Source organism: Diabrotica virgifera, chromosome 5, assembly GCF_917563875.1.
Source record: "Diabrotica virgifera virgifera chromosome 5, PGI_DIABVI_V3a".
NCBI classification, from domain to species: domain Eukaryota; kingdom Metazoa; phylum Arthropoda; class Insecta; order Coleoptera; family Chrysomelidae; genus Diabrotica; species Diabrotica virgifera.
The window spans coordinates 53,014,461-53,041,350 of record NC_065447.1 but is presented as its reverse complement, the minus strand read 5'-3'; the positions used below and the strand labels follow the sequence as shown (position 1 = coordinate 53,041,350).

Sequence of the window (26,890 nt, the reverse complement as noted above, 5' to 3'; positions counted from 1 at the left end):
TTTCCGGCCAACATTTGTTTAAAGTAGTTTTTGAAGTGATTGGTATATATTAAATTTAAATATGTCTACTATTCAAAAAAATGCTTGGATAAAGTGTTTTCCCGAGTTAAAGCTAAGTGGAGACAAAGTATTTTGCAAGGCCTGTTCCAAAATCGTAAGTTACATTTATTTTCACATTTCATTTTTTAAATGAGGAACTGACAAACAAAAGCATCATGTCCCACAAAAGAAATTTTTCTGGAAAGAGTGTTTTTATTCGACAAATTCGCTTTTACTTCTATAAGACGGACATAGAGAGAAGCATCAAAATACAAAAATCCATCAAATTGTAGACAATTCCGTTTTTGTTCTTCAGCTTAAGTAACGTACTTTGTTCTTTAAGTAACGTACAAATTGCTAAAGAACTTATGTTCATAAAAGTTAATTTTAGTTTTTTACCAGATCTAATAAAGTCATTAGAACAAAAGAATTTACAATTAAGTGATTCGGTTAATCTTGTTAACACTTTTTCTGCTCATTGTCAAAAAATTCCCGGAAATACAGGGATTACAATTAGAAATAAATTAAAAAATGTTTTAGAAAAAAATGAGGGCTTCGATTGTTTGAGGAAAGTTGTACGTATTTTTGAAGGCAACTTTTCTGAAGATCTTACGACTTAATATATTGTTTTATTTTTGAGTATTTTTAATATGCATTTGCATATTTAGACAAATTTAGAAAAAATACCTGCATATTTGTAGCAAAAGCAGGGCCGGATTTAAGGGGGGGCAGGCTAGGCAGCTGCCCGGGGCCCCAACATTTCGGGGGCCTCCACAAAGCAAAACATAAGAGGTTCATTTAAACAGATATTGACAGGAGATATAAGAACTCGACATCGACAATGTATCTCAAGTATAAAATGAAGGAGAATAGGTGAATATAATACATTGTTCATGGTTATGTTTTTCACCTTCCACCGGGTGAGTGTATTGCTTCGTTTGTAAATTCTTATCTAGTGTTCGTACACATTTTAGCCACAGAGAAATGATTGGAAACATGCAGATAGTAGGCTTATGGATCACGAAATGTCTAAAGCACACGAAAGAATTGGGCATATTGTATTGATTATTGATACTGAAATAGCAAAACAGGCAGAAGCAATGAAGAATTATTAGAAAATACTCAAAGACTAATTTTAGTGTTATAAAGTTTATTTATGAACGAGATTTAGCATTTCGCAGCGAAAATGAGTTGTCGAGTTCATCACTACAAAATGAAAATTATTTGGGAATACTCCAGTTATTAGCTGAATATGATCAATTTTTGAAGCACCATATTAATAAATATTCAAATCCTGGAAGCGGACATGTCAACTATCGTTCATCAACCATATTATGTGAGGAAATTGTACATCCGATGGGTCAAAACGTAGATATTAAATGAAATAGTTTCAAGGAATAATAAGTCAAAATATTATTCAGTTCATACCAATCAATTAACTGTGATATTTCGTTACATAGAAGGTTTCAGTCCTCTTGAAAGGTTTACCATATTTTTGCCAAATCGCGGTCATAAAGCAGAAGATATATTTAATTCTCTAATGACATTTTTCCAAGAACATGATATCGATTTGAAAAACTGTAGGAGACCGTCCTACGTTAATGCGTCAGTAATCAGTGGAAAATACAATGGTGTTCAGGCTAAAATTATAGAACAAAAAGGTACATATCCATATATATATCCAAATAAAAGAGGGTGAGCCGTGGGGCGAGCACCAACGTATCCACTATGTGGAGGTTCTACACCGAGCACGGAGCACCTACGTATGGATACGTAACTTAATATCTTGGAGTTGTGGATTCCTTGTGTCGCCCACTCTCTAAATTTAGTTTCAAAAGCTGCAACTGCAACTTAGAAGAACTAACAATATGTATTTTTCACGTCTTCTACATATATCTATAGGTATACAGCTTGTTAACAGAATGTTTAAAAGCTGCGTCTTTAAGCGACAGCAACGCAGACCGTGGCAAAAATATTATTGTTACTAAAAGAACAAATACTACTAGATGATCATGGAGGCGATGCCGCAAAAGAACTAGTTAAAGGTTATAATCAGATTAAAGGAGCATTATCCAAAATGTCGGAAGACTATGAGCAACAATTTAATACTCGTAGCATTGCAAATGGTTTGTACCTATAATCGAATGTGTTTACTGGAAACAGAGAGGATATTAGGGAGGACAAACAGCATAAGTCGTATTCTTCAAGATCCAAATATTGACCTTAATTCAGGAGTGGCAGCACTTAGATCACTTAAATAAATTATACAGTCAAGACGTGACAATTTCGAAAGATATGAGAACATCAGAGAAGTTTAGAACTCAAAATTTTATCGCTATAATAGATCACTTCATTAGCTCTTTATGTCAGAGGCTGTCTACTCATTCCAATTTTGGATTTTTACATCATTTTGGAAAATTGGAAAATTTTACTCTCAATGAAATTGAAGCTCACTCACTAAACTTGCCAACATTTATAGCAATCATCTAGATGAAAACTTGTGTGCCCATCTGGTACAGTTTGTAAGATTCTTCAATTCATTTAAAGAGGGAATCAGCTCATCAAATATAAGCAAAGAACTTCAAATGTACCAACTGCTAAAAGAAAAAAATATGAATGATGCTTTTCCAAATGTTGAGGTGACACTTTGTTTATATTTAGTTCTGATACTAACTAACTGCAGTGGATAGAGATCATTCTCAAAATTTAAGTTAATTAAAAATCGACTTCGGTCTACGATAGGCCAAGAGTATTTGAATCATCTCTCTATAATGAGCATTGGCCACGATGTCTTAATGCAACTAGATATGTCCCACATAACCAAGAAAATTTCAATTAAAATATCTCGAAAAGTTCCCGGACTTTAACCATACATCTTACTATTATTTTTAATATTTTACTGTAGCAAGGTACAGCTCTTGTATTTTTTATTATTTAAAAATATATTTATAAAAGTAGATCAACATTTTTTTAATGGTAGGAGGTAGGGCCCCCACACCAATTCTGCCCAGGGGCCCCCACTGCCTTAAATCCAGCTCTGAGTAAAAGTAATGCATATATATATGCGCATATTTTGGTAATGTTGTGTTGCATATATTCCGCTCTCTACTGTGCTAATACAAAGAAATTCTTGTAAAGATTAATATAAATTTTATTTTTTGTAGCAATGGCGTATGTTTTATTTTTCACTTTTTCCTAAAAAATTCGAGAGGGTTCTCTTATTTTAATTATAACTTGCTTAATTTTGATGCCATTAACTTTTTCTGGAGCTCATTTGATAGGTATTCCGAAGTACTTTGACAAATGTAAAGTGGGTATATGCATATAAAATGCATCCTTTTCCCGTTATTTAGCTTTAATACTTCAATTTGAGTACTCGTCAAAAAAATTTACATTCAATTACCCATAACTCACTTTCAATTAACATTAGTTTAGCTTTTTAAGTGAAGAGTGTATTAAATCATTTATTATTCTCAATTTTGGTAATAATATCTTTTTGTAAAAGCTTATAGTTTTTGAGTTATACGTGAAAAACAGCTTTAAAGCATTCATTTTTTAACAAAAAATAAAATCTTTGATCTTTAATAACTTAAAAATAATTGATTTATATTAGTACCTTTATACAGGGTGTCCAGAAACTCTACCGACAAACGAAGACAGGAGATTCTTCAGATAATTTTAAGGTAATTTAACCCAATTCACTTAGTCCGAACATGCTTCCTAAGGGAGCTAGAGCTCTTTGAAGATGGCGTCTTGTAATTTGTTTTTATTAAATACCTCCAGAACGCTTTTATTTAGAAAAACAAAAATTGGTACGCATATTTATCTTCAAGATATAAATCTAATCCATCCATTGCAAATTTCTAGTACCGATCATAGGCGTCCGTTTTGGGTAAGGCAACGGTTATTTTATCGCATAACTTTTTTATCTTTTACTTTTATGCATTTCTGATAATGGATTATTAAATTGTGAAGTATTCTAGTACTAAAAGGTACTCTTGTTTTAAATCGGTAGGACACACCGTTTTTTAGAAAAATCGATTTGAAAATTTTTCGCTATTTTAATAAAAAAAAAATTCAAAAAAAAAACTGTTTAGAAAGACGAAAACTGGTACATTTATTTATATTCCAGAGATAAATCGATTTCACTAATTGCGAATTTCTAGTACTGGTCATAGGCGTCCGTTTTGGGTAGGTCAACAGTTATTTTATAGCATAACTTTTTTGTCTTCAATTTTTGAGCATTTTTGTCACTAGATTATTAAATTATGAGGTATTCGAGTACTAAAAGTTACTCTTACTTTATGTTGGTAAAATACTTCGTTTTTTGTTGAAAAATTCTTTCAATTTTTTTTCAAATTCCAAAAACGAAAAACCTTCAAATCGATTTTTCTAGAAAACGGTGTGTCCTACCGACTTAAATCAAGAGTACTTTTTAGTACTAAAATACCTCACAGTTTAATAATCCGGTGTCAAAAATGCATAAAAGTTAAGGACAAAAAAGATATGCGATAAAATACCCGTTGCTCTGCCCAAAACGGACGCCTATGACCGGTACTAGAAATTTGCAATGGATGGAATCGATTCAGCTCTGAAAAGTAAATAAGCATACCAATTTTCGTTTTTCTAAATAGAAGCGTTCTGGAGGTATTTAAGAAAAACTAATTTCATGACGCCATCTTCAAAGAGCTCTAGCTCCCTTAAGAAGCATTTTCGAACTAGATGAATTGGGTTAAATTGTCTTAAAATTATCTGAGGAATCTCCTGTCTTCGTTTGTCGGTAGAGTTTCTGGACACCCTGTATATCAAATTTTGCTTAGAATTTGTCTCTTTCGATTTATGGTATTATTTTTAATAAAATAATTTTCACCCACAAGATGGGATGGCGTCCACCCCCAGGTTAAAAGCGCTTTGTTCCTTGATGTATCCTCTAATTACTCACCAATTTTCATAAAAATCGATGAAGGTTCAACGAAATCGGAGTTGAAAACTTTCAGTGACTGCACTAAATGAGTAGGATAAAGAAGAGATATTATTTGTTGTCATAAAAATTGTATAAGATCAACAAATACACAAATAGTTCACACAATAACAAACTAGAAATAATGATGAAATTGATGGAAACTTCGACCAGGTTAGTAAGATACGTGGATAACAGAGTGAGAACAGAAAACAAATTAGAACACCAAGAGCAGAAAGTATAAGAAATAAAAGAAGAACAGTATACGAAAAAATGATACGAGATATTTAGATTTTTTTTAAATTTTGAAAAAAATTGTAAGGTACATGCAGCCAATATGGCCATGCTAATACGTTTTATTTTTTTACATAATAATGTTTTCAGTTTTTCTAAACTTTTGATATGCTATAGTATAAACTACATCATTAGACAGATATTCTAAGTAATTAAAATTCAACCGTAAGAACCGTTACAAAAATAATGAGTAATATAAGATATAATATGAGTTGGCCATATTGCCAACCGGGTGTATGGCAATAAGGCCATACAAAATATTCATTATGTACAGAATTACAAAAAAATGTTATTCGGGAATAATTGAAATAAAAGGTCAAAATAATAACATAAGCTCAAAAATTAATTTATTATGACAGGTCAATATAGGGTAACTGCAAAAACAAATTTTTTATTCATAAAAATGAAATTTTTATCCACAATCTGGACACATGAAAAATTCTATGACATCGTCTTTAGTGAGTCCCATGCACTCCTCATGGACGTAAGCCTTGAATTTAACACATAAGCGCATATCTGCTTGTCTATCTTCCCTGCAGAGTTTACAATACCAAGACTCATTTAAAATTTTACATTGTGGTTTTGGTGCTCTAGATATTTATTGTTCTCGTTCAAGGCAGGATCTTGTACAATTTCTTCGTCAGAATAAGAGTTACTAGATTCATCGTGTACACTGAAATGACTGTCTGAATCACTGCTGCTGTCATCATGGGTACAAGTTCTGGCTCTAGTACCGTTTCTCTTTTGTGATCTTACACCAGATGTGGATGGACCAGCTTCTAAAGAAATTGAGCGATCGACATTATTTTCCTTATTCTCTAATAAACCAGATATATTAGATGGAACTGTTTCTTGAGACATTTGCTGTTGCTGTTGAGGTTCTTGGTCCTGATTTTGACTTGCAGTGCTTGGAGCAAATGCAATCTCTGGAATTGCTTCACGATTTAGAGGATATATCCCTGTTGTTCTGAAGCCTGCTTTAATATTTGACATTGTCATTGTTTTATCCCAAACAGCTGAAAATATGCCTCCAAAACGCATCTTACTAATTGAACGTTCGTCTGGATGCGTGGAGAAATATTTCACAATGAATTTGTTTAGTTTTTGGGCTCTTGCCGGATTTAGATTTTGTGCTTTTCTAACTCGAATTTGAGGGTTTCTTTCCATAAATCCCTTTAGCCAATATCGCCCAGCCTTTTCTTTTTCTTCTCTAAAAGGATTTGGAATATTATTCAACTTGGTATACCGGTAAACACATCGACGAAGTACACTTGCAGTTAGCGGGTAACCCACAAACCATACATACTCATAGACGTTTCACGTAAATTGTCAAGGTCAAGACAGCAAATTAGTTACCATTCCAATCCAGAGATGTCGCTGTCAGTCAATTCTTTTGTCATTATTTAACAACTGACAGTTGACAATTAAATTAATTTGTTATTTACTTTTTATTTTACAGTTTGTGGCTTAATTATTTTATTATAGTGGTGTTACGTTTTTAATTAGATTTAATCACAATTTTAATAAGTGTATTAACCTCTCCATATTTATGAGTAGAATTTTCAGTTTACATTGATCATCCCGTGTTGTGTTTCTCCACATTAAAAAAACAATATAATAGATCCTGAAACAGTTTATTCCAATGGACAAGTGTGTCATCAACATTTCGGACCTATATATTCTGGAAGTTTGTAAAAGATATAAGGTAATATTTATCTAAACAATCATCCTATGTACAAGATTCTTTCAAAAATTTTCATTCAACTCGATACACATCAGTGCTTTCATGTGACACATAGAGTAGTGTTTAGCATTTTGAAAACAAATTGGAATATTTGAAGTTTTCAGTAAAATATGGAATAAAACATTGAATTGTCTTTCTGTTGTTTTAATTTCCTGCGAAATTTCTTCAAAAATACCACAAAATTTATAATCTGAAATTCTCACATAACTAAAATTTGTCAATTTAGTTCCCATTCCAATCAAGAGATGGCGTTAATTCGATCCGAAAGATTAACATGGTCGTGAAACGTCTATAAGTATGTATGGTTTGTGGGGTAACCTACTTCGGATAACCGAATGATTCTTCTACTTAATTCAGCTTCTTGTTCTTGAGTTAAGATGGGTTTACGACCCATGGCGGCTTTTCCTGTCTTACCTTGCTCGACATAGCGCCTAAGGGTTCTCCTTGGTAGATTATAAGTTGTACGGGCCCTATTTACTGACATACCCGCGTTCACAGCTTGAAGCGCTTGGGTTGTCTTCTTCACTCCATTGCCCTCTTATGCCTCTAGAGCGAATACTACCCATCGTTATTCCTTAAACAATAGAGAAAACATTACAAAAAAACTGGTATGATACATACGCTATTAGGAAAATGTATGCATAGCAATATGTTGTTCTGAAGCTATTTCCTTGTGGCATTTTTATAATTACGTATTTTTTTATGGGAAATAAGCCACAATTTTACTAAAAAATGAATTTATTAACGTTTCGAAGCCCAAATCGGGTTTCGTTGTCAAAATACAAAATACTATTAAAATAAAACAAACATGTTGCTAAGTAAAAAAATTCTTCTAATAATTTATTTAATCTGACTCATTTATATTGGCAATTCAGACGTATATTATACATTTTAAAGTAGAAGACTTTAAAATGATATCGCCAATATTTATGAGTTGCATTCCTGGGACGACTTTACTAAAAGATAGTTCATTCGATTACATGAAATCAATCCCAACTCAAGAATATCCGTCGCAAAAAAATCATAGCATGTGATCTGTCTTTAAAAAGACAACCAAATGCAACGATGACAGTAAAATTCTCGCGTTAGAGATTCCGTAGTAAATCACGAGGGAAAACCAGGAAAAAACCTCGTGATACTATCCTGACATCGTAAGTATTTGGCCTTACATTTAATCTACCTTCAAAAAACTAATACCAAATTATGACTTTAATATGTTTAAATTATAAATAATATTAATATTACATAGATATACAATAAGTAATATTAAAATATAAAATTTGTACTAACTCGATATGTTATTGACTTACTAATCGTGGTATTTTCTTTCTATTGACTTCTTCTTTCAGTATGGGTAACCACATCCTACTGCATTCTACCGAGGAATTTGCGACACAATTGGTTTCATTTAGCATAATTAGAGCCGCTTCTTTGATTTTTCTCTTTTTACTATCTGATTCTTTCAGGACTATACTTGAATCTCTCCACTGAACTCTATGTTCATTATCCCATGCGTGTTGACATATCTGAGATCTATCAAATTCTCTGTTTTTAATATAAGACTGATGTTCACTTATTCTAACGTTTAATGGTCTTGATGTTTCACCTAAATAAAATTGTTCGCATTCACAAGGTATTCTATAAATGCAATTCTTTGTTCTTTCTTGTTCATTGTTAGGTTTAGTTTTAGATAAAATAGATCTCAATGTGTTTGTTGTTTTGAATGTTGTTGAAATGTTGAATTTATTTCCTATCGTTTTAAGTTTCTCGGATAGTCCTTTTATATATGGTATTGTTATTTTCCTCGTATTATTTCTTGTGAATGTTGTAGGATCTCGTTCTAAGTTGTTCTGTTCTATTCGATCTAATCTTGTCAATTCCTTATTTATAAACGATAAAGGATAATCATTTTTTAATAAAACAGATGTTAAAAATTGTTTTTCTTCTAAAAATGAATTTTCGTTAGAACAAGTAATTTTGGCTCTATCATATAAGGATTTAATGATTCCCTTTTTAACGTTGATGTTGTGATTTGATTTGTAATTGAGATATCTGTTGGTGTGTGCTGGTTTTCTATACACTTGAGTCTCATATCCAGTATCCTTCTTTGAGACTAAAACATCGAGGAAAGGCAAAGTGTTATTGTATTCCTTTTCCATTGTAAATTTTATTGTCTCTTCTTGATCGTTTATAATATTCAGGAATGTATCCAACAATTCTGATCTATGAGGCCATATTGAAAACACATCATCTACATATCTCCACCATACTGTGGGTTTTAAATTTTGTTTAGAAATGATATTAGTTTCGAAATCCTCCATAAATATATTAGCCAATAATGGAGATAAAGGAGAGCCCATTGCTAGACCAAAATTTTGTTTATAGAATTCATTATTTAGTTGAAAATAGGTATTATTAGTACATAATGTCAATAACTCCATTATAGCTGATACATTTAGTTTTGTCCTAGTTGTCAATGTATTATCATTTTCTAACTTCGTTTTAATTATGTTTAAAGTTTTATCTAATGGCACATTTGTAAATAAACTGTTTATGTCAAAACTTACTAAAATATTATTTGGATTAAATTCAATATTTGTTAATTTGTTTAAAAAATGTTGTGTATTTTTTATAAATGTGTCATTATTATTTGCAAATGGTTTTATAATATTTAATAAAAATTTTGAGAGTTCACTACAAGGAGAATTGATGGTACTACAAATGGGTCTAAGTGGTATGTTCGCTTTATGAATTTTCGGCACTCCATAAAAATGTGGTGTCTTACTGTAATGAGGTGTCATTAATTTTCTTTGATAGTACGTTAGATCATTTTTAAATTTGAATAAAGTTTTATAAATTTTGTTTTCCAGTGTCTTCGTTGGATCCTTCGTTAATTTGGTATAAGGTCCATTTGTAATTAGATCTGTAATTTTGTCCTCATATTGTATTTTATCCATTATTACAGTTGCATTTCCTTTATCTGCTGGTAGGATTGTTATGGAGTCATCATTTTTTAAAGTTTTTAAAGCTTTCATTTCCTCGTTGCTGATGTTCTGTTCAATTTTATTAGATTTTTCCAATTCAAGTTTACATAGTACCCTATATTGTTCTTTTTCATGATTTGGTAAACACTGGGATATTTTTTCCACTGAGCTAATTATGTCTAATTTTGGAATAGATGGATGAGTAACAGCATAGTTTAAACCTTTTGACAATACTAAATTTTCAGTTGCATTTAAATTTCTATTTGATAGATTGACAACTGTCGCTAATATGTCATTATTTCTATTTAGGTTATCAAAAGCATGTAAACTATTTTGTTCTAAAAGAATATTAAATTTATTTAAATGCATATTTCTTTGTTTATGGTATGAATTTTGATAAATTATTTGTAAACTAAAAGTAATTCGATCAAAATCAGAATTTGATATCATTCCAAAAAGCAAATCTTCAATACTTACGATGTCTTGTTCGATAAAAAATAAATTTGACCTATGAAATTGTAACCTTTCCCGAATCATCTTGATTCAATGGGAATTCAAAGGGATCATGATCATGATCAAAAAACCAGCACACACCAACAGATATCTCAATTACAAATCAAATCACAACATCAACGTTAAAAAGGGAATCATTAAATCCTTATATGATAGAGCCAAAATTCCTCGGTAGAATGCAGTAGGATGTGGTTACCCATACTGAAAGAAGAAGTCAATAGAAAGAAAATACCACGATTAGTAAGTCAATAACATATCGAGTTAGTACAAATTTTATATTTTAATATTACTTATTGTATATCTATGTAATATTAATATTATTTATAATTTAAACATATTAAAGTCAGAATTTGGTATTAGTTTTTTGAAGGTAGATTAAATGTAAGGCCAAATACTTACGATGTCAGGATAGTATCACGAGGTTTTTTCCTGGTTTTCCCTCGTGATTTACTACGGAATCTCTAACGCGAGAATTTTACTGTCATCGTTGCATTTGGTTGTCTTTTTAAAGACAGATCACATGCTATGATTTTTTTGCGACGGATATTCTTGAGTTGGGATTGATTTCATGTAATCGAATGAACTATCTTTTAGTAAAGTCGTCCCAGGAACGCAACTCATAAATATTGGCGATATCATTTTAAAGTCTTCTACTTTAAAATGTATAATATACGTCTGAATTGCCAATATAAATGAGTCAGATTAAATAAATTATTAGAAGAATTTTTTTACTTAGCAACATGTTTGTTTTATTTTAATAGTATTTTGTATTTTGACAACGAAACCCGATTTGGGCTTCGAAACGTTAATAAATTCATTTTTTAGTAAAATTGTGGCTTATTTCCCATAAAAAAATACGTAAATACATAGCAATATGGCCATGGCCATATTGCTGTCTATCGATAATGGCCATATTGCTCACATGAACCAAATCAACTGTTTTTTCAAATATAAGGCACTATCATAAACTTATCCAAAAAATAACTGCACTCATTTATCGTCGTACCTTTGCACAATCTAAACGTAATATCTACTTAAAAAATACTTACGTGATTGTTACTGTAAAAAGAGATATAATAAGTTTCACTTTTATAATGACGCACTTACGAGACACTATTTTCTTCTGTAATGCAGCACACACTCACAATTTCGGCTTAAGACTGATTACTCTAGCTAGCGACTGTCGTATTTGGCGAACATACTGTTTATATCTATTGCGCCATCTACTTCAAATTCAAGGTAGTTACCGAGTTATAAGGAAGTGGCCATATTGCCTGCTTGTCCATATTGGCTGCATGTACCTTAGTTTCCATTGAATAACGATATATCCCTTAATAACGAGGCTCGTGAGGTGAAATTATAAACAATAAACAACAAGCTCTTCTTCATTCTCGCTACATGGCCCGCTCAATTCCACTTTAGCCATGCTACTCGCTCTATGACAGTTATTTACGTTAAAGTCAACTTTCTTACAGGCGACATCTAACTTAGTAAATATAGTGCTAATCTCTTTAAGTTGTCTGTTATAAGAACTATGTTGTCTGCGAATCGCGGGTGGGAAAGTCTTTCGCGGTCGACATTTATTCCTTAGGCCCACTCCAATTAAATTGTTTGAAAGCATGTTCCAGTACAGCCGTAAAGAGTTTAAAAGATAACGTGTCTCCCTGTCTAATCCCTCTTTTGGTTTTTATAAGTTTGGTATCTTTGTGTAGTCGGACGGTCATGGTTGCATTATTGCATATAATGTTCGCTATCAGTTTGGAGTTCCGATATTCTATACGATTTTTTTTTTTCAACTCTCTCATTATGCTGTTAATTTCTATAGTATCAAATGCTTTGCAAAAGTCTACGAAAGCCAGGACCAATGGTCGGTTGTATTCGATGGATTTTTCTATAATTCCTTTAATGCAGCGGAGGTGGTCGTTAGTGTTAAAGTTTTTCCTAAAGCCTGCCTGTTCTCTAGGTTGGTAAAAATCTAATTTTGTTTCCAGTATAATTGGTATTATTCTTGTGAATAACTTGTAGATGTAGTTTGGTTGGTCGGTAATTCTCAAGGTCTGTTGGAACACCCTTTTTGTGTAATAAGATGCTAAGTGCACTATGCCATCTGGTAGGTGTTTTACATTGATGCAGACATAAGTTGAACAGTTCTTTATGTTGATTAAAAGTCTGTCTCCTTCAATCTTTATGGCTTCTATAGCGATAATATTGACCGCGTACGCCACGATAGGCTAAGAGACATTCTTGAAAGAAAAGACATAGATAATAAAGATGTGCGAATAATTCTCAACTTATATTGGAATCAGAAAGCTAACATCAAAATAGAAAATGAGATATCAAAAGCAATAGAAAAACGTAGAGGAGTACGACAGGGATGCATTTTGTCACCACTGCTATTTAATGTATATAGTGAAAGCATCTGGCAGGAAGCCTTTTGCAAACAAATGAAGGAATCGTAATCAATGGAGAGGTTGTAAATAATATTCGATACGCTGACGACACTGTACTAGTTGCAAGAACATTAGAAGAATTACAACGATTACTTACAAACATAAATATTGCTTGCAACAATTATGGCATAAACATTATTACATATCAAAAAACCAAGTATATGGTCTTCAGTAAAATCATGACACAACCAGCACATATTAATATAAATAGCATTTAAATTGAAAAAGTATCAAGTTACGAACTAAACTGGAGACTAAACTAATAAACGAAACTGGAGACCAAAACAATGAAATAAAAAGACGTATCGAAATTGCCAGGGCCACCTTCATAAAGATGAGAAAATTCTTCTGCTAAGAGGCTACGTATTTAACACGCTACTATACGGTGTAGAGGCCTGGACTCTCAAACAGAACAACATAAAAAATATTGAAAGTTTCGAGATGTGGTGCTACCGTCGAATGCTGAAGATAAGTTGGGTTGAAATAATCACAAACCTTGAAGTAATACGAAGGATAGGAAGAGACCCAGAAATTTTGTTAACGATAAAACGAAGAAAACTCGAGTATTTGGGTCACCTGATGAGAGGTCATAAATACGCATTACTTCAAAATATAATGCAAGGAAAAATAGAAGGAAAACGGAATCCAGGCCGTAAAATAATGTCATGGTTGCGGAATTTGAGAGAGTGGTTTGGCTGCACCACTAATGAACATTTTAGGTCAGCTGTAAACAAGGTCAGGGTAGCCTTGATAATTTCCAATCTCCGATAGGAGTTGCACAAGAAGAAGAAGAAGCGATATTGTCCCGAGGCTTTACTTCTTTTCATTTTCCTCAATGCGTTCCTTACTTCTTCTGTTGAGATATCAGGCATAAATTCCGATCCTTGGTTGTTGACATGGTGTTGTTGGCTGTTGTATAGTTCTATATATCGATACCTAAACTCCAAACCTCTTAACTGGCTTTGTTCGGTTTACAAAATTATTTTGGTCTTTATATACTATATAAAAAGAGACCAAAATATGAAAAACGAACAGAAACAGTTGAGAGGTTTTGGAGTTTAGGTATCGATATAAGTCTTCTACTACCCTTAGTAATTATTCATCTCTGTTGATGATATTTCCATTTCTATTCTTTAATTTCGTTATTTTTTGACATTTGTTAATTTTTATGTTTTCGGTTGTCCGTCCTAATCTAATAGATTTTTACATTCTTTTATTACTTATGTCTCTAAGTTCATGGTGTTCTTTACTTCTATTACTTTGCATTTTTCTCCTCTCTTCCATTAATGCTTGTGTTAGGGGACTTACTCTTTTGTTATGTGATGTCTTTTGGCAGTGTATCTTGTGGCTCTCTTCTATAGCTTCTATTGTAATGCCATTAAGGTTGTTAACATTTAGGTCTGTATTCTTATTGCTTTCGAGAATCCTGTTGATATGTCCTTCAAATGCAATTATGTATATTATTAGGCTCTGTCCAGGTAATTATTGTCGACGTCTTTTTGATCATACGGTATCTCTCTTTCCCAAGGTCTATTTTACCATACCATTTACATTATGTGTAAATGATATGGTTTAGAACTGTAACGTCTTTAAAGATTTGCTTCTTGTCAGTGATCATAAAATCGATCTCGTTCCTAGTTGTTCCATTCGGGCTCTGCCACGTCCATCTCCGATGTCATTTTTTAAAGAAGAAGCTGTTCATTTGGAATAGATTTTTTTCTAGCAGGAAACTACCCAGGCAACCAAACAACGTTTACAAAACGTTGAAAAGACGTCATAATTATCACCAAACGACGTCAGTTTATCACGTTTTTTCGACGTCGAAAATCACGTGAATATGTCTCACCACAATTCACGTAAATTTTATCATGTTTTAAATACGTGATATGAAAAACGTAGTTTATACGTCGATTTGTCGTACCATAATTCACGTTTTAAATACGTGATATGAAAAAAGTAGTTTTTACGTCGATTTTGCGTCGTTTTTTAGATTAATTTTTTATTTTATGGTTTTAGAAATATATAAAAATTGAATGGGTCCGCCACATGGTTTGTTTTTGAGAAGTCAAAGAAAAAGTTTTACATTGTGATAATGGTGAGTTTATACATTTTAAAGGTGTAATACAGTTTGTATTTTGTATTTAAAAACTGTATTACCAACCCTTAAAATGTATAAACTCACCATTATCACAATATTAAAACTTTTTCTTTGACTTCTCAAAAACAAACCATGGGGCGCTTACAACGTTATTCGGCAGACCCATTCAATTATTCGTATGGGCATTGTTAGTATTGCAATTTTTCCATTTAAGTAAAACCAAATGGAAGGCTCGTTAAAATGCATAGAATTACAATATCCTCAATGCAACATAACATACATAGAATTTTCACTTTTTATACATATTATAAGTATTTACTGTGTCAAAAGTGAAACAACATATAAACTAATAAATAATTTATTAACAAATTAAACATTTAAGTCACAATTTAATAAAAAACTTAAGTTTAAGCCATTTAAGTAATATAATATAATATAATTATTATAATTATACCACACACTTTAAAGGTACGATTCCGACAACGACTGCAGACGGCAGTTAGAGTTGTCACCATGACAGACGTCATTATTTTGCACTATTAATTTGCATAATTATTGGCAACTGTCGTTCTGCGGGACAGCAGTTGCAGTCAGATGTCGGAATCAGTCTCACACAGATACATAGTACAAAGTAAATAGTAACATCCATAACGCAGAGAACTAACTGCAACTGATGTTTGCAGTTGCCGTCTGCAGTCATTGTCGGAATCGTACCTTTAGTCAGAAATGAATACATACAAATAAGACCAAATATATTGATTTTCAATGAAAACTATCTGCTTTATATTTATAAATTTTAAGGAAGACGATTGAATGATAAAAAATAGGACAAAACTATAAGGAAGCTCTCAGACCAAATGCAACACATACAATAAAATTCATACGTAAAATGTTGCACAGTTCATAATAGCGTACATCTGTTTATACTCAACAGAGATAACGTCCCATAACACATTTTATCATTATGTAGAATACAGGAGCGTGCCAATTTTGGAACTTCCGAATATCAATCAGTATTTGAAATGTCTTCAAGCGAAAAAGATGTTATTGTAGCTTGGCAATTGTTAAGAAGATGTCAGAGAAAAGAAAGAAAAATGCGTCGATGACGCACCCACTGAATGCATTTAACATTATTCATAGTCCAGCAATTGTTTTACATGAACAGACATGAACATTTTTGCTAGGAGTGTTTTTTTTTATAAAATTACTTACTTTTTGAGTTATTTGCAAGAAACCGTATAAAAATGTGTTTTTTTTTTAATGAACATATTTACTCTCAAAAACTCGACACGTTTTAACTTAGTGAAAAAATGCTATAGAACAAAAATTGCTTAAAATTACGTAGTTTATCCATTTCCGGCCTTATTTTGAACGTATAATTTTCACCCTCGGGAAGGGATGAAACTTGCCCCACATGCTACCTACTTACATATGTCTATGAGAGATTTTCATGTTATTTTAAAGGGTTCTTTACAAATTTATAGGTTTTGCAATATTTTACCGTCAGCATTAACTTTAAAAATATCACAAATTTTTATTTATATAAAAATTGTTTTTTTATATATTATTAAAGAAAGAAATATAAAAATAAACATGGAGAAAACAAAGATAATGGTCATGGGAAATGAGGATAAACAAGTAAATATAGAGATAAATAACCAGAAATTATAACAAGTAACAACATATAAATACCTGGGTGTGAAAATATAAAATGGAGGAAGATCAGAAGAAGAAGTCAACGAAAGGATAACCATGCCGTTCAGAATCTACTACAGCTTAAACAGAGCATTCATTGGAAAAAAGGAGTAAGCAGCAGGATGAGGCAAGGATGAGGCAAGATGAGGACAATGATAGAGGTATATAAAACGATCTTCAGGCCAATCCTTACCTATGGTAATGACAGCTGGGTGCTAACACAATCATCGAAAAGTAGAATAAACTCAATGGCCATGAAGTACCCAAGAAAAGTAAAAGGAATTACAAGACGCGATAGAATAAGAAACAGCATTGTAGAACAGAGAGAACACAACTTGGACTGAAGCGAAGCGAAGGGCTAAGAATAAACAAGAGTGGAGACGATTTGTATATGATATAGATACATGAAATTTATTTTTTAAACACCTTGCACCGTTAAGTAGAAAGATTTAGATTATGTTATTATGAACATATAAAATTATTTACTACTTGGACTAAAGAAAAATGGGATCTGTGTAACAATTTAATAAATTTAAATTATACTAGAAAATAACATGTTTTTTTTCTCTGATTCTGGCCTTGATTTAGAACTAGAACCTTTAGCCACGTAATTGGATAACTTATCACTAACTCAGATGTAATGTGTAGTGTGTGTGTTGAGTAAGTGTCTTGTTACTTTGCAAAGTCGACGTCATTGTCTTTGCAAAGAGACGCTAATTGTATCCGAACGTCTGTGGTCCAACATAGTTAGAATCTCTAAAAAAATGATTTGTCAAAAAACTGTAAATAGGTATTAATCTGTAAACATTAGATAGATAAGTCAACAAGCACGTTTATCCTTTTAAGACTTTTTTACGTTTATTTTGTAAGTAAACTGTAAACAAATCATTGTAAAAAATTGAATTAAATAAACGTATTATTATCTCAAAACTTAAATAAATTTATCCTATTATCCCTAATAATTATATTCTACGCCCTAATTCCAAACACACACATTTGCACATCTGGGCACTCTTTACTGCCCTTTTCTTGAGAATCCGATCGCCGTTGCATCGGAATTCTAGGAATTTTAGTTTAAGTGCGTTCAAGGGATGCCTGTTAACCGTTGAAACATATTAGACCAGACTATGTCATCGTCCCCGTGAGGTAAATTATTCCGATTCGTATTTTTGTACAAACCTACTCAAAAACAGGTCCTTATAACAAATCCACAGGGTGGCGGGAAGTGGCGCGGTCGGAAAATTGTTTAAATAATTTTTTAAAACAAATTCAAAAAATCAATTTTTTCACTTCGTAGGTATAATTTTTTTAGACTCTTTGGGTCATTATAAGCAAAAAAAGTCGGTTGTATTTTTCTCTAAAATTGATTGTTGTCGAGTTATACGCGATTTAAAAGTTAAAAAACGAGAGAAAATGGCCATTTTTAAGGCTTAATAACTCGGTTAATAGTACATTGTGTACCTAGTAGGAAAAGCTTAACATTCCCGGACGATGTAAAGATTGCTGTCAAGGCGCAAGCCGAGACAAGGGAATACAGAGTCCGGGAATGTTGCTTTTCCTGCAAGGTATACATACTATTTTTTCGAAAATCTAACATTTAAATTATATTAAAATAAATATGTTAAAATTTTCAAATAGACATATTCTGACTCAAATATTCTTGATGCCACCAAGTACATGTTTTGTAACTATAGAAACAAAAATATTGAATTGTCAAATTTGACGTATTTGCGTATTTTTGACAGTACTTATAATACATTTGTTCTGAATCTGCTGTAAGGAAAAAAGATTTTTCTATGGATGTTATACAATGTGCAACTTCTCTCACTACTTACATACATTCAAAACGAACAATTTCTTATGCAGTGAGAAAAGTCGGCCATTGCAGTGGGAAATATTTTTTCTCACGGGTTCTCGTACGGTTTTCCATATCGTCGTCTTAATACTATAACTTGATAACACGAAATTAGTAGTTTTGAGATAAACGAGTTTAAAGATTTTAAAGATATTTGTGCTGCTACCATGATGTTGGTAAAATACGGAATTCACTCTGCGGCTCTCAAATACTGTTCCTTAACTTTTTGGCAACTGATCTATTTGGGAATACGGTGCAAATTTGTTTTCCAATATGGAAAAAACCATGAAAAATTAAAGTTATCAACTTTTAGCATTACCATAATGTTAACATTTGGTAATGTCGCATGTTGTGTCAAGTTGCATATAAGTGAACTTTTTAACACAACTAATATTTTATACATTATTTTGTTGAAAATTAGCCCCCTGCCATGGGGGTTACCAGATCTGCTAACAATTCTCGAATTCTTGCATTAAAATGAACCGAATAAACAGATAGCAATTATGTGGTAAGCTCAATGGTTTCAGAAAAACATGTGCTACAACTAGATAACTCGAGTTATCTAGTTATAGCATTCAGTGTATGTCGTATTCACGATTATTTCGATTAAATAATAGCTTGATAACTTATCTTTGTCAACTTTTAGCACTGAATGTTAGGGGCATTTGAGTTTTATCAACTTTCGTCAATCATAAATAAATACTTAACCCGTTTGGAGCGAGCTATTAAGTTTTTACACAATATGGAGGCAAATAAAATACATCTTGTGAACTAGTTATCTCAAAAACATCAATTTTGGAGTTATTAAGTTATAGTACTAAGGCGACGATATATGATCGCCGTTTCCATGGTAACATGCGCAATACAAGCACAAGTTAATATTGTCAAATAAAATGTGTTGGAGCAAAACTTACCAGGAATTACCTTTCAAAACTGTTCGAAAATAACTGTTAATTAGAATTTTAAATAAATAAGGTAAATATATAAATTTTAAGAATATTAAATAACTACATGTGTATGTATTTTATTTCAATTTATGTATATAATATACGTAAAAGCACCTAAATTATTCAATTTTGAAGTTTAAACTCATGACGTCATGACACAACCGCATCCATAGAAAAAGTACAGTATACAACACATGAGAAAATGACATATTTCTCCCTGTTGTACAATATACTATTCCTTATGTATAGTAAGGAATAGCTATTTGTATAACAAGGGAGGAAAGTGCTACTTTTCCTCCCGAGAATGAAGTTTACTGCCCGACGCGTAGCGGAGGGCAGTAATCATTCAAGGGGGGAAAAGGCACTTTACTCCCATGTTATACATATGGTTTTTCCACCTTCCTCAAATAACAAGTCATTTTTTCATTTTTACTTAATTTATTTATGTAACTAACCAACAAAATTTATTAAAACTAAAACTAACAAGTAGGTACAATATAACTGTCAACTGTCAAATATAAGTCAAATTATTAATGTAAACATTGTTAAATCAAAATAACAATTTACTGTTTTTTACTATTCTGCAAACTACTGGGTGTTTTATAAATAAACGTTAAAATGTATAGATACTTAAGTAATAAAAAAAGATATTGCACAGGGCGTTCAATAAGTTATATTTCATGAATGAAATACTATGACGCCACTTTTACTTTTCCTCCCTATTGAGGAAAAATATTTTCCTCCCTAGGGAGGAAAAGTACAACTTTGCTCCCTACAATCAGGTCCGGAAAAGTATACTTTCGGTAGAGGTGGGTGGAAAATAACATTTTCGTACAGTTATTTTTCATTTCCAGGCAATGGCTAAGTATAAGGAAATATCGAACGTTTCTTTCAAAAATATCTAAATTCCTGACCGATTTTCGGAAAAAATTATTATTATGAAAGTTAGAAAGTGAAAAAATAAAAGTTTAAAGTCCCCTTACATGATCCTGAAAAAATTTGTGTCATTAATTTATTACTAAGTTGTTATTTTTAATTATTAACAATGAGCGCTGAAAGCGTATTTAGGCGGCTGTCAATGTGAGTGCGAAAAATATGCACCATTCCGGCAGTCCAATGGTGCATCTTACTCGTACCCACATTGATGGCCGCCTCAATACGCTGTTAGCGCTCATTGTTAATAATTAAAAATAACAGCTTTTTAATATATTAATGTCACAAATTTCTTCAGGATCATGTAAGGGGGCTTTAAACTTTGATTTAGTCACTTTCTGACTTTCATAATAATAATTTTTAACAGAGTTAAAACCTTGAAAATAACTATTTTCGTGTTTTTCAAATTTTAAATCGCGTATAACTCGACAACAATTAATTCTAGAGAAAAATCATAAGAGATTTTTTGCTCATAATGTCCCAAAGAATCTAAAAAAATTGGTACGAAGTGAAAAAATTGATTTTTTAAATTTGTTTAAAAAAATTGTTTAAACAATTATCCGACCGCGGCACCTCCCGGCACCGTGTATTTGTTATAAGGACCTTTTTTTTAAGTAAAAACGTTTGTGCAAAAAAAGACGGATCAAAATAATTTACCTAACGGGGGCGACGATACAGTCTGGACTATATGGGATGTTGCGTGTTACATATATCGATCGGATATCGCTTTTGGTATGAGAGCTTCCTAACAGTCTGTGTTCTCACATATATTTCCATACTCTTATAATCCTCAAATTGATTTTAAATAATTATTACAAATTTTTGCATACAAAAAGATCTACAGACACCTGAAAAATATATTTTTTGATTAAGGGACTGTAATGACCAAATTAAAATGATAAAAATAATTTACACGTGATATCTGATAATACACACTTAAAAGACTAATAGGGCTTTTCATCGACTGTCATTTGTTTCGAGCTTCTGTCATGTGTCACATAATATTAATATATCTACGCCATACGTCTTTGGTTTGTATCATTGGTATATATCAATAACGTATGACGTAGATATATTAATATTATGTGATAATGACAGAAGCTCGAAACAAATGACTGTGAATGAAAAGTCCTATACATAAATACTCATGATGAAGAAGTACATTATAATTAAAAATGACTAACCATTTTCATATCGCTGCAACATGAAGCCAAAGCCGTCTTATATTTCAGTTCGTTTAGACAGCGCAACAAGCACTCTGACCGAACAGTTTCAAAACTCATTAGTTTCTCATCAGAGAATGTACATAGCTGTAACATCTGTACATTCATTGGGTTCTTCTTCTTCTGTCTTGCTGTGGGCATACTCAGTTGCAAATAAGATTGCTGCAAACTTCACTATTACCGGCCATACACAAACAATGTGCATTTGCTATGCCATTGGAACTGGCTATCACCCAAGCATTTAGTGGTTTAGCATTAGCTTTTTGGGAATGCTTCACCTAAAAAAATATTTTATCTTTGTGGGAATGCTTCAACTACAAAAATTTATTTTTATTAGAGTATTTGTGTTCTTTACAATGACTGAGAATATTTTAAAATCAGACATTCGACATTCATATAATAATAGGTTTGTTCTAGAAAACAGTCAAACTAGTCAGAAACCGTCAGCAAACAGTTGGTCAGTGAGAGAACATAATACAGTCACCAGTGCTATCCCCGCTACTCGCGCTGGTCGACTATTCGCTGATGGTTTCAAACCGTTTGAAACTGATGCTAGAATAAACCTATAATTTTAGAACAAACAATCATGACTGTTTAATCTTCTCTTTTCTATCATAGCAATTACATGTCGTCTAACTAATCTGTAAACTGCGTAACTCCATTTATCCACATTTTACAGAGGCACAAAAAATTATTTCTCTAAATATGACTAATGTGAATACTACGTATCTCCCATTTTAAAAGATAGGATGCTAAAATGGAATATTTTATAGATAGGTACACATATCACTAACATTTGAACCTATATTGTTTAAGGAGTGTATTTAATATTTTATTTACCATCAACTTTTTCTTGAAAATATCACTTTCTAAACAGTGAGGTCAGTCGTGTGGTATGACAAACTGGGGAGTTACAAAGTTTTTGTACTAAATTTGCCGCAAGGGAGATACAGTGTATACGAAGATGTCACTATTTACTCTTCTGGTAAAAATATGCATGTGCATCCTTTTTTAAACGAGTAGGGATTTTTTCAAATAAATGGCAGTAATAAACTCATTTTCACAGAAATATGGAGTTACACAGTTTAAAAATTAGGACGACAATATGTCTGGTTTCATACAGATATATAAACGTAAATAAATCTAATATTTAAAACCGATTTATCCAAAAGACACTAATACTGTTATTCATATATTTCTTAATGGCGAATAAATAAAATAAAGGCTTACCTTTCCAACAATAATATAGAAATCATTAACAATTTTTACTCCAACTTTCAAAACACATTCAGTTGTGAAGGCTTTTATGTGCCTGAAGGCTTTTATATGCTTTCATCTGCTACTTAGAGTAGTAACTGTGAGACTCCACCAGATATGTATAAACATCTATAATAGTGATTTTTGGGATAACTTTAACTTTACTGTAAAATCCAATTCCGATGACTGAATTGTATATGGATCTAAATCTCCAATTATTTTCAGCTTTAATGAATATCTAAAACAATAAAAGAAATAATGTTATTGCTTGCAACATTCATCATTATTGATAAATATCAGGGAAAAATGAATAGTAAATAAAAATTGTTTCACTTACCTTTCTCCAACATCTGCTGAGTTTCCAATAATAATTTCCTTAAATAATCATTTTGCATTGTGGTAAATTTATAAAATTCACAAAAGACAAACAAAAGTTTTAAGAAATACACAAACAAACAGCCAACAAAATCTAAATGAATCCAAAATAGGCAAAATACAACAAGACAAACAATGAAATGAAACGACGCTACAAACATAACCTTTGTTTTGTAACTTTTAAGTGGCTCCTCCCAATTTCGTGACGTCAGACCCGTCAGACTTAAGCTGTCTGAAATGAAAACGTCTTTTAAACGTATTTTAACGTCATTAATCTTACGTATTTAAAATCACCTACAAAAGACGTCGATATGACGTAATGTTCAACCACGTGTGTATATTCTACCAAAAACTGACGTTTCCTCGACGTTCTTGACGTCATTCGGTTGCCTGGGTAAGTAAAGTTTCACCGCGCTCGTTCCTATTTTCCACACCAAATTTTCCCAGTGACGTTTCTGTATCATCTGTGCACCAAATGAGAATTATGTCGATTAAATAATCCATGTCCAATAATGTTTGCTAAATTTTGCTTCGTCAGACCTTGTAACTTTTTTTACAAAGTCAAAGTCTTCATCCTCTTGGGTCTTCATTAAAACCATTCATAGAATTTTGTACTCAACGATTTGCAAAAACATGTACTTGCTTTATCAATTTTTATGAGAACTTTCAAGTAATATTTGTGTCATCTTATTAACATTTCCCATTAATCTAAAGTTAAGATAACTATCTACTGATTTTGCAATTTTTCTTGATTTGCTGTGATAAAAATGCTGTTTTGGTAATTTGAAATATTAAGTTGTTAAGATATTTAGTAGTAAAATCGTAGTGCAATATAATATAAAAGATCTAATAATTTCATGTTTTAAAAATAGTAAGTATCTAGAATTTTTATCAGTTTTATCCAGTGCTAAGCTTCAACCGCCTATTATTAGGTAATCAAGTTACTTATTTTATTCTGACAGTCGACTTGGGGCCTGTAAATATTTTAAAAATACTGTTACATGAGTTTACATTATTAACATTATTTATTTTTACTAACTTATTTTTAAAAGATTACTTACTTTTATATTCCTTCATTTACAAACACTTTAATTTAATAAACACTTAATATCTAAAAGATTAAGTTTTCAATCTAATAGCACATAAAACAACATCAAAAATGTCACTATACATCCTACCAGACTGAAAACAATGGGAACCTTCTCTGGTTACACCTCCGAGGCTTCTACAATTTGCAAGCCGTAACGGATGCTGAGACTAAAGAAGATGAGGGAATTTTACAATTTATAATTCACGTCCCATCTGCTCAGCGCGGTAAAGTTCCAACGAGAATGGTTCCCTTCAACCATTTTCAATTTCGTTGCAACACGAAACTACAGCCGCATCATATCTTAGTCCAATCCAAACCTGCCGGTTTCGAAACTTATTAGTCTCTCACCGGCTGTAGTTTCGTGTTGCAACGAAATTTAAAATGGTTATTCATTTTTTATTTACATGTTTAATCTGATTGGAGTACGAAGGGAATCATTCTAGTTGGAACTTTACCGCGCTGAACAGATGGGACGTGAATTATAAATTGTAAAATTCCCTCATCTTCTTTAGTCTCAGCATCCGTTACGTCTTGCAAATTGTAGAAGCCTCGGAGGTGTAACCAGAGAAGGCTCCCATTGTTTTCAGTCTGGTAGGATGTAGAGTAACATTTTTGATGTTGTTTTATGTGCCATTAGATTGAAAACTTAGTCTGTTGCTAGCAGTTGCCGCTAGGGTATCCCTGCCATTTCGTTCGTTGCAATTCGTAACTGCACGCCGGGGTTTGTCCTGGTTGGGTCATAGAGGGCAGCATATGTGCCTCCTGATGAGAGACTAATAAGTTTCGAAACCGATAGAGGTGCTTGCAGTACTCTCTGAGTGGACTAGGATATAATGCGGCTGTAGTTTCGTGTTGCAACGAAATTGAAAATGGTTATTCATTTTTGACTTAATATCTAATTTATTAAAAATACTACAATGTCTAATTTGTATTGTACATTTATGTAATTATCTATTTACAAATGATTTACAAGTCAAAAATCCCGCTAAAAACGTACATTCAAAAATACGACATTCAAAATTAAGCGACACGGTTTTATCAATGACTGAAGAGCTAATTAAAAATGTTCTCTTTTTATACCATATACAGTTAACCTAGTATTTTCTGGAAGGAATCGAATAAATTAAATATGGGTAAACAAGTTTTTTATTTGCCCCGCACCTTTAAAAAGGGTAATCCCTCTCGGCTAATTCGAAGTCTCCAGAATGACAGGACCGGCTTGGGAGCATCACAATATCTAGATATTCTAGAGAAGATATTCTACCGCCTGAGCTATCCAGCCCATTAAATTACATACAAGATAGAATTCATGCAAGTTAAAAAAATATTTAATGTTATTGCAAAATTAGTAAAAACCGTTAAAGTGTGGTCAAAAATCAATGGTTTTTCAATAATCGTTATGAGACATTTAAAAACCACACAGAACCTTCAAAATTTACGCAGAAAATAATGTTAATATAAAAATACCTACATTATATAAAATTTCAGAACAATTGATTAAGTAGGTTTCGCACAATAATTTTGCAATCTAAATTTTGAAAGAAAGTTATGGTAGGGGAGCTAAGTATGCTAAATGTGCAATCACTCGAGCGCTTTGGGACCTATTGGGTTGTGAAGAGTAGGTCCTAAAATAAAAAAAATAAATAAAAGTAAAGTTTTCCATTTTAGTGGGGACTTCCCATTTTCTAATTAATTTTCCATTTCCAACAATCGTTTTTTCCGATCATAGCGCCATCTATCCATAATTTAAAAATTGTTTCGAATAAAAGTTGCTTAGTTTTACGCAAAGATTCCAAATCTGGAATAAAAATTTGGGGCTCCTATTTAAGATTTTAAAGTAACCCCCCATCTCACCTCCGTAGGGGGTCGTTTTTGGTATCATTCGATAGATTTTTCAAAAATATTAATGAAGTGTATTTTGAAGTTTTTCGATCTAATACTTATTTTGCGAAATATCGCGGATTTGTATTTAAAATTTTAAATTTACCCCCCACCCCTCTCCGTGGGGGGTCATGTTTGGTATCATTCGATAGATTTTTGAAAAATATTGAAAGCGTATTTTTTAGTTTTTCGATCTAACGCTCATTTCGCGAATTATTCGCTTTTTTTGCGAAACTTTTTAACTCACCCATTTCCTTACACCCCGCTCAAATCGTCAGATTTTTTAAATATACACTGTTTTGCATGTCCTTAACTTACCTTATCTTAATCTGACAATTTCGAGTATTTTTAAAAATAGATTTTTTTTTCGGGCCCCCCTTAACGATATCTCCTGGGTTAAGAGCTAATATATGGTAGAGGTACATCTGCTAGTAACGTTGAAAAAGTAACTATTCGTTACAAAGTACTCGTTACTTACGAATACCGAAAGTAACGATTACTATACACAGAGGCAAATCGTTACTTTGATTACTTTGATTACTCTGATATCAG

At 32.1% G+C, this 26,890-nt stretch overlaps 1 protein-coding gene across 2 annotated transcripts in view; it reads left to right on the top strand.

Moving 5' to 3' along the window:
• Window positions 1-24,093: 24,093 nt before the first annotated feature.
• The window catches only part of LOC126885732 (putative inorganic phosphate cotransporter), a 68,214-nt gene continuing 65,417 nt past the window's right edge, over window positions 24,094-26,890 (top strand). For both annotated transcript variants that reach the window (XM_050652506.1, XM_050652502.1), the window contains exon 1: window positions 24,094-24,238. In XM_050652506.1, coding sequence (XP_050508463.1) covers window position 24,238 — 1 coding nt within the window. In that variant the 5' untranslated portion in view covers window positions 24,094-24,237. The remainder of the gene's footprint in view (window positions 24,239-26,890) is intronic.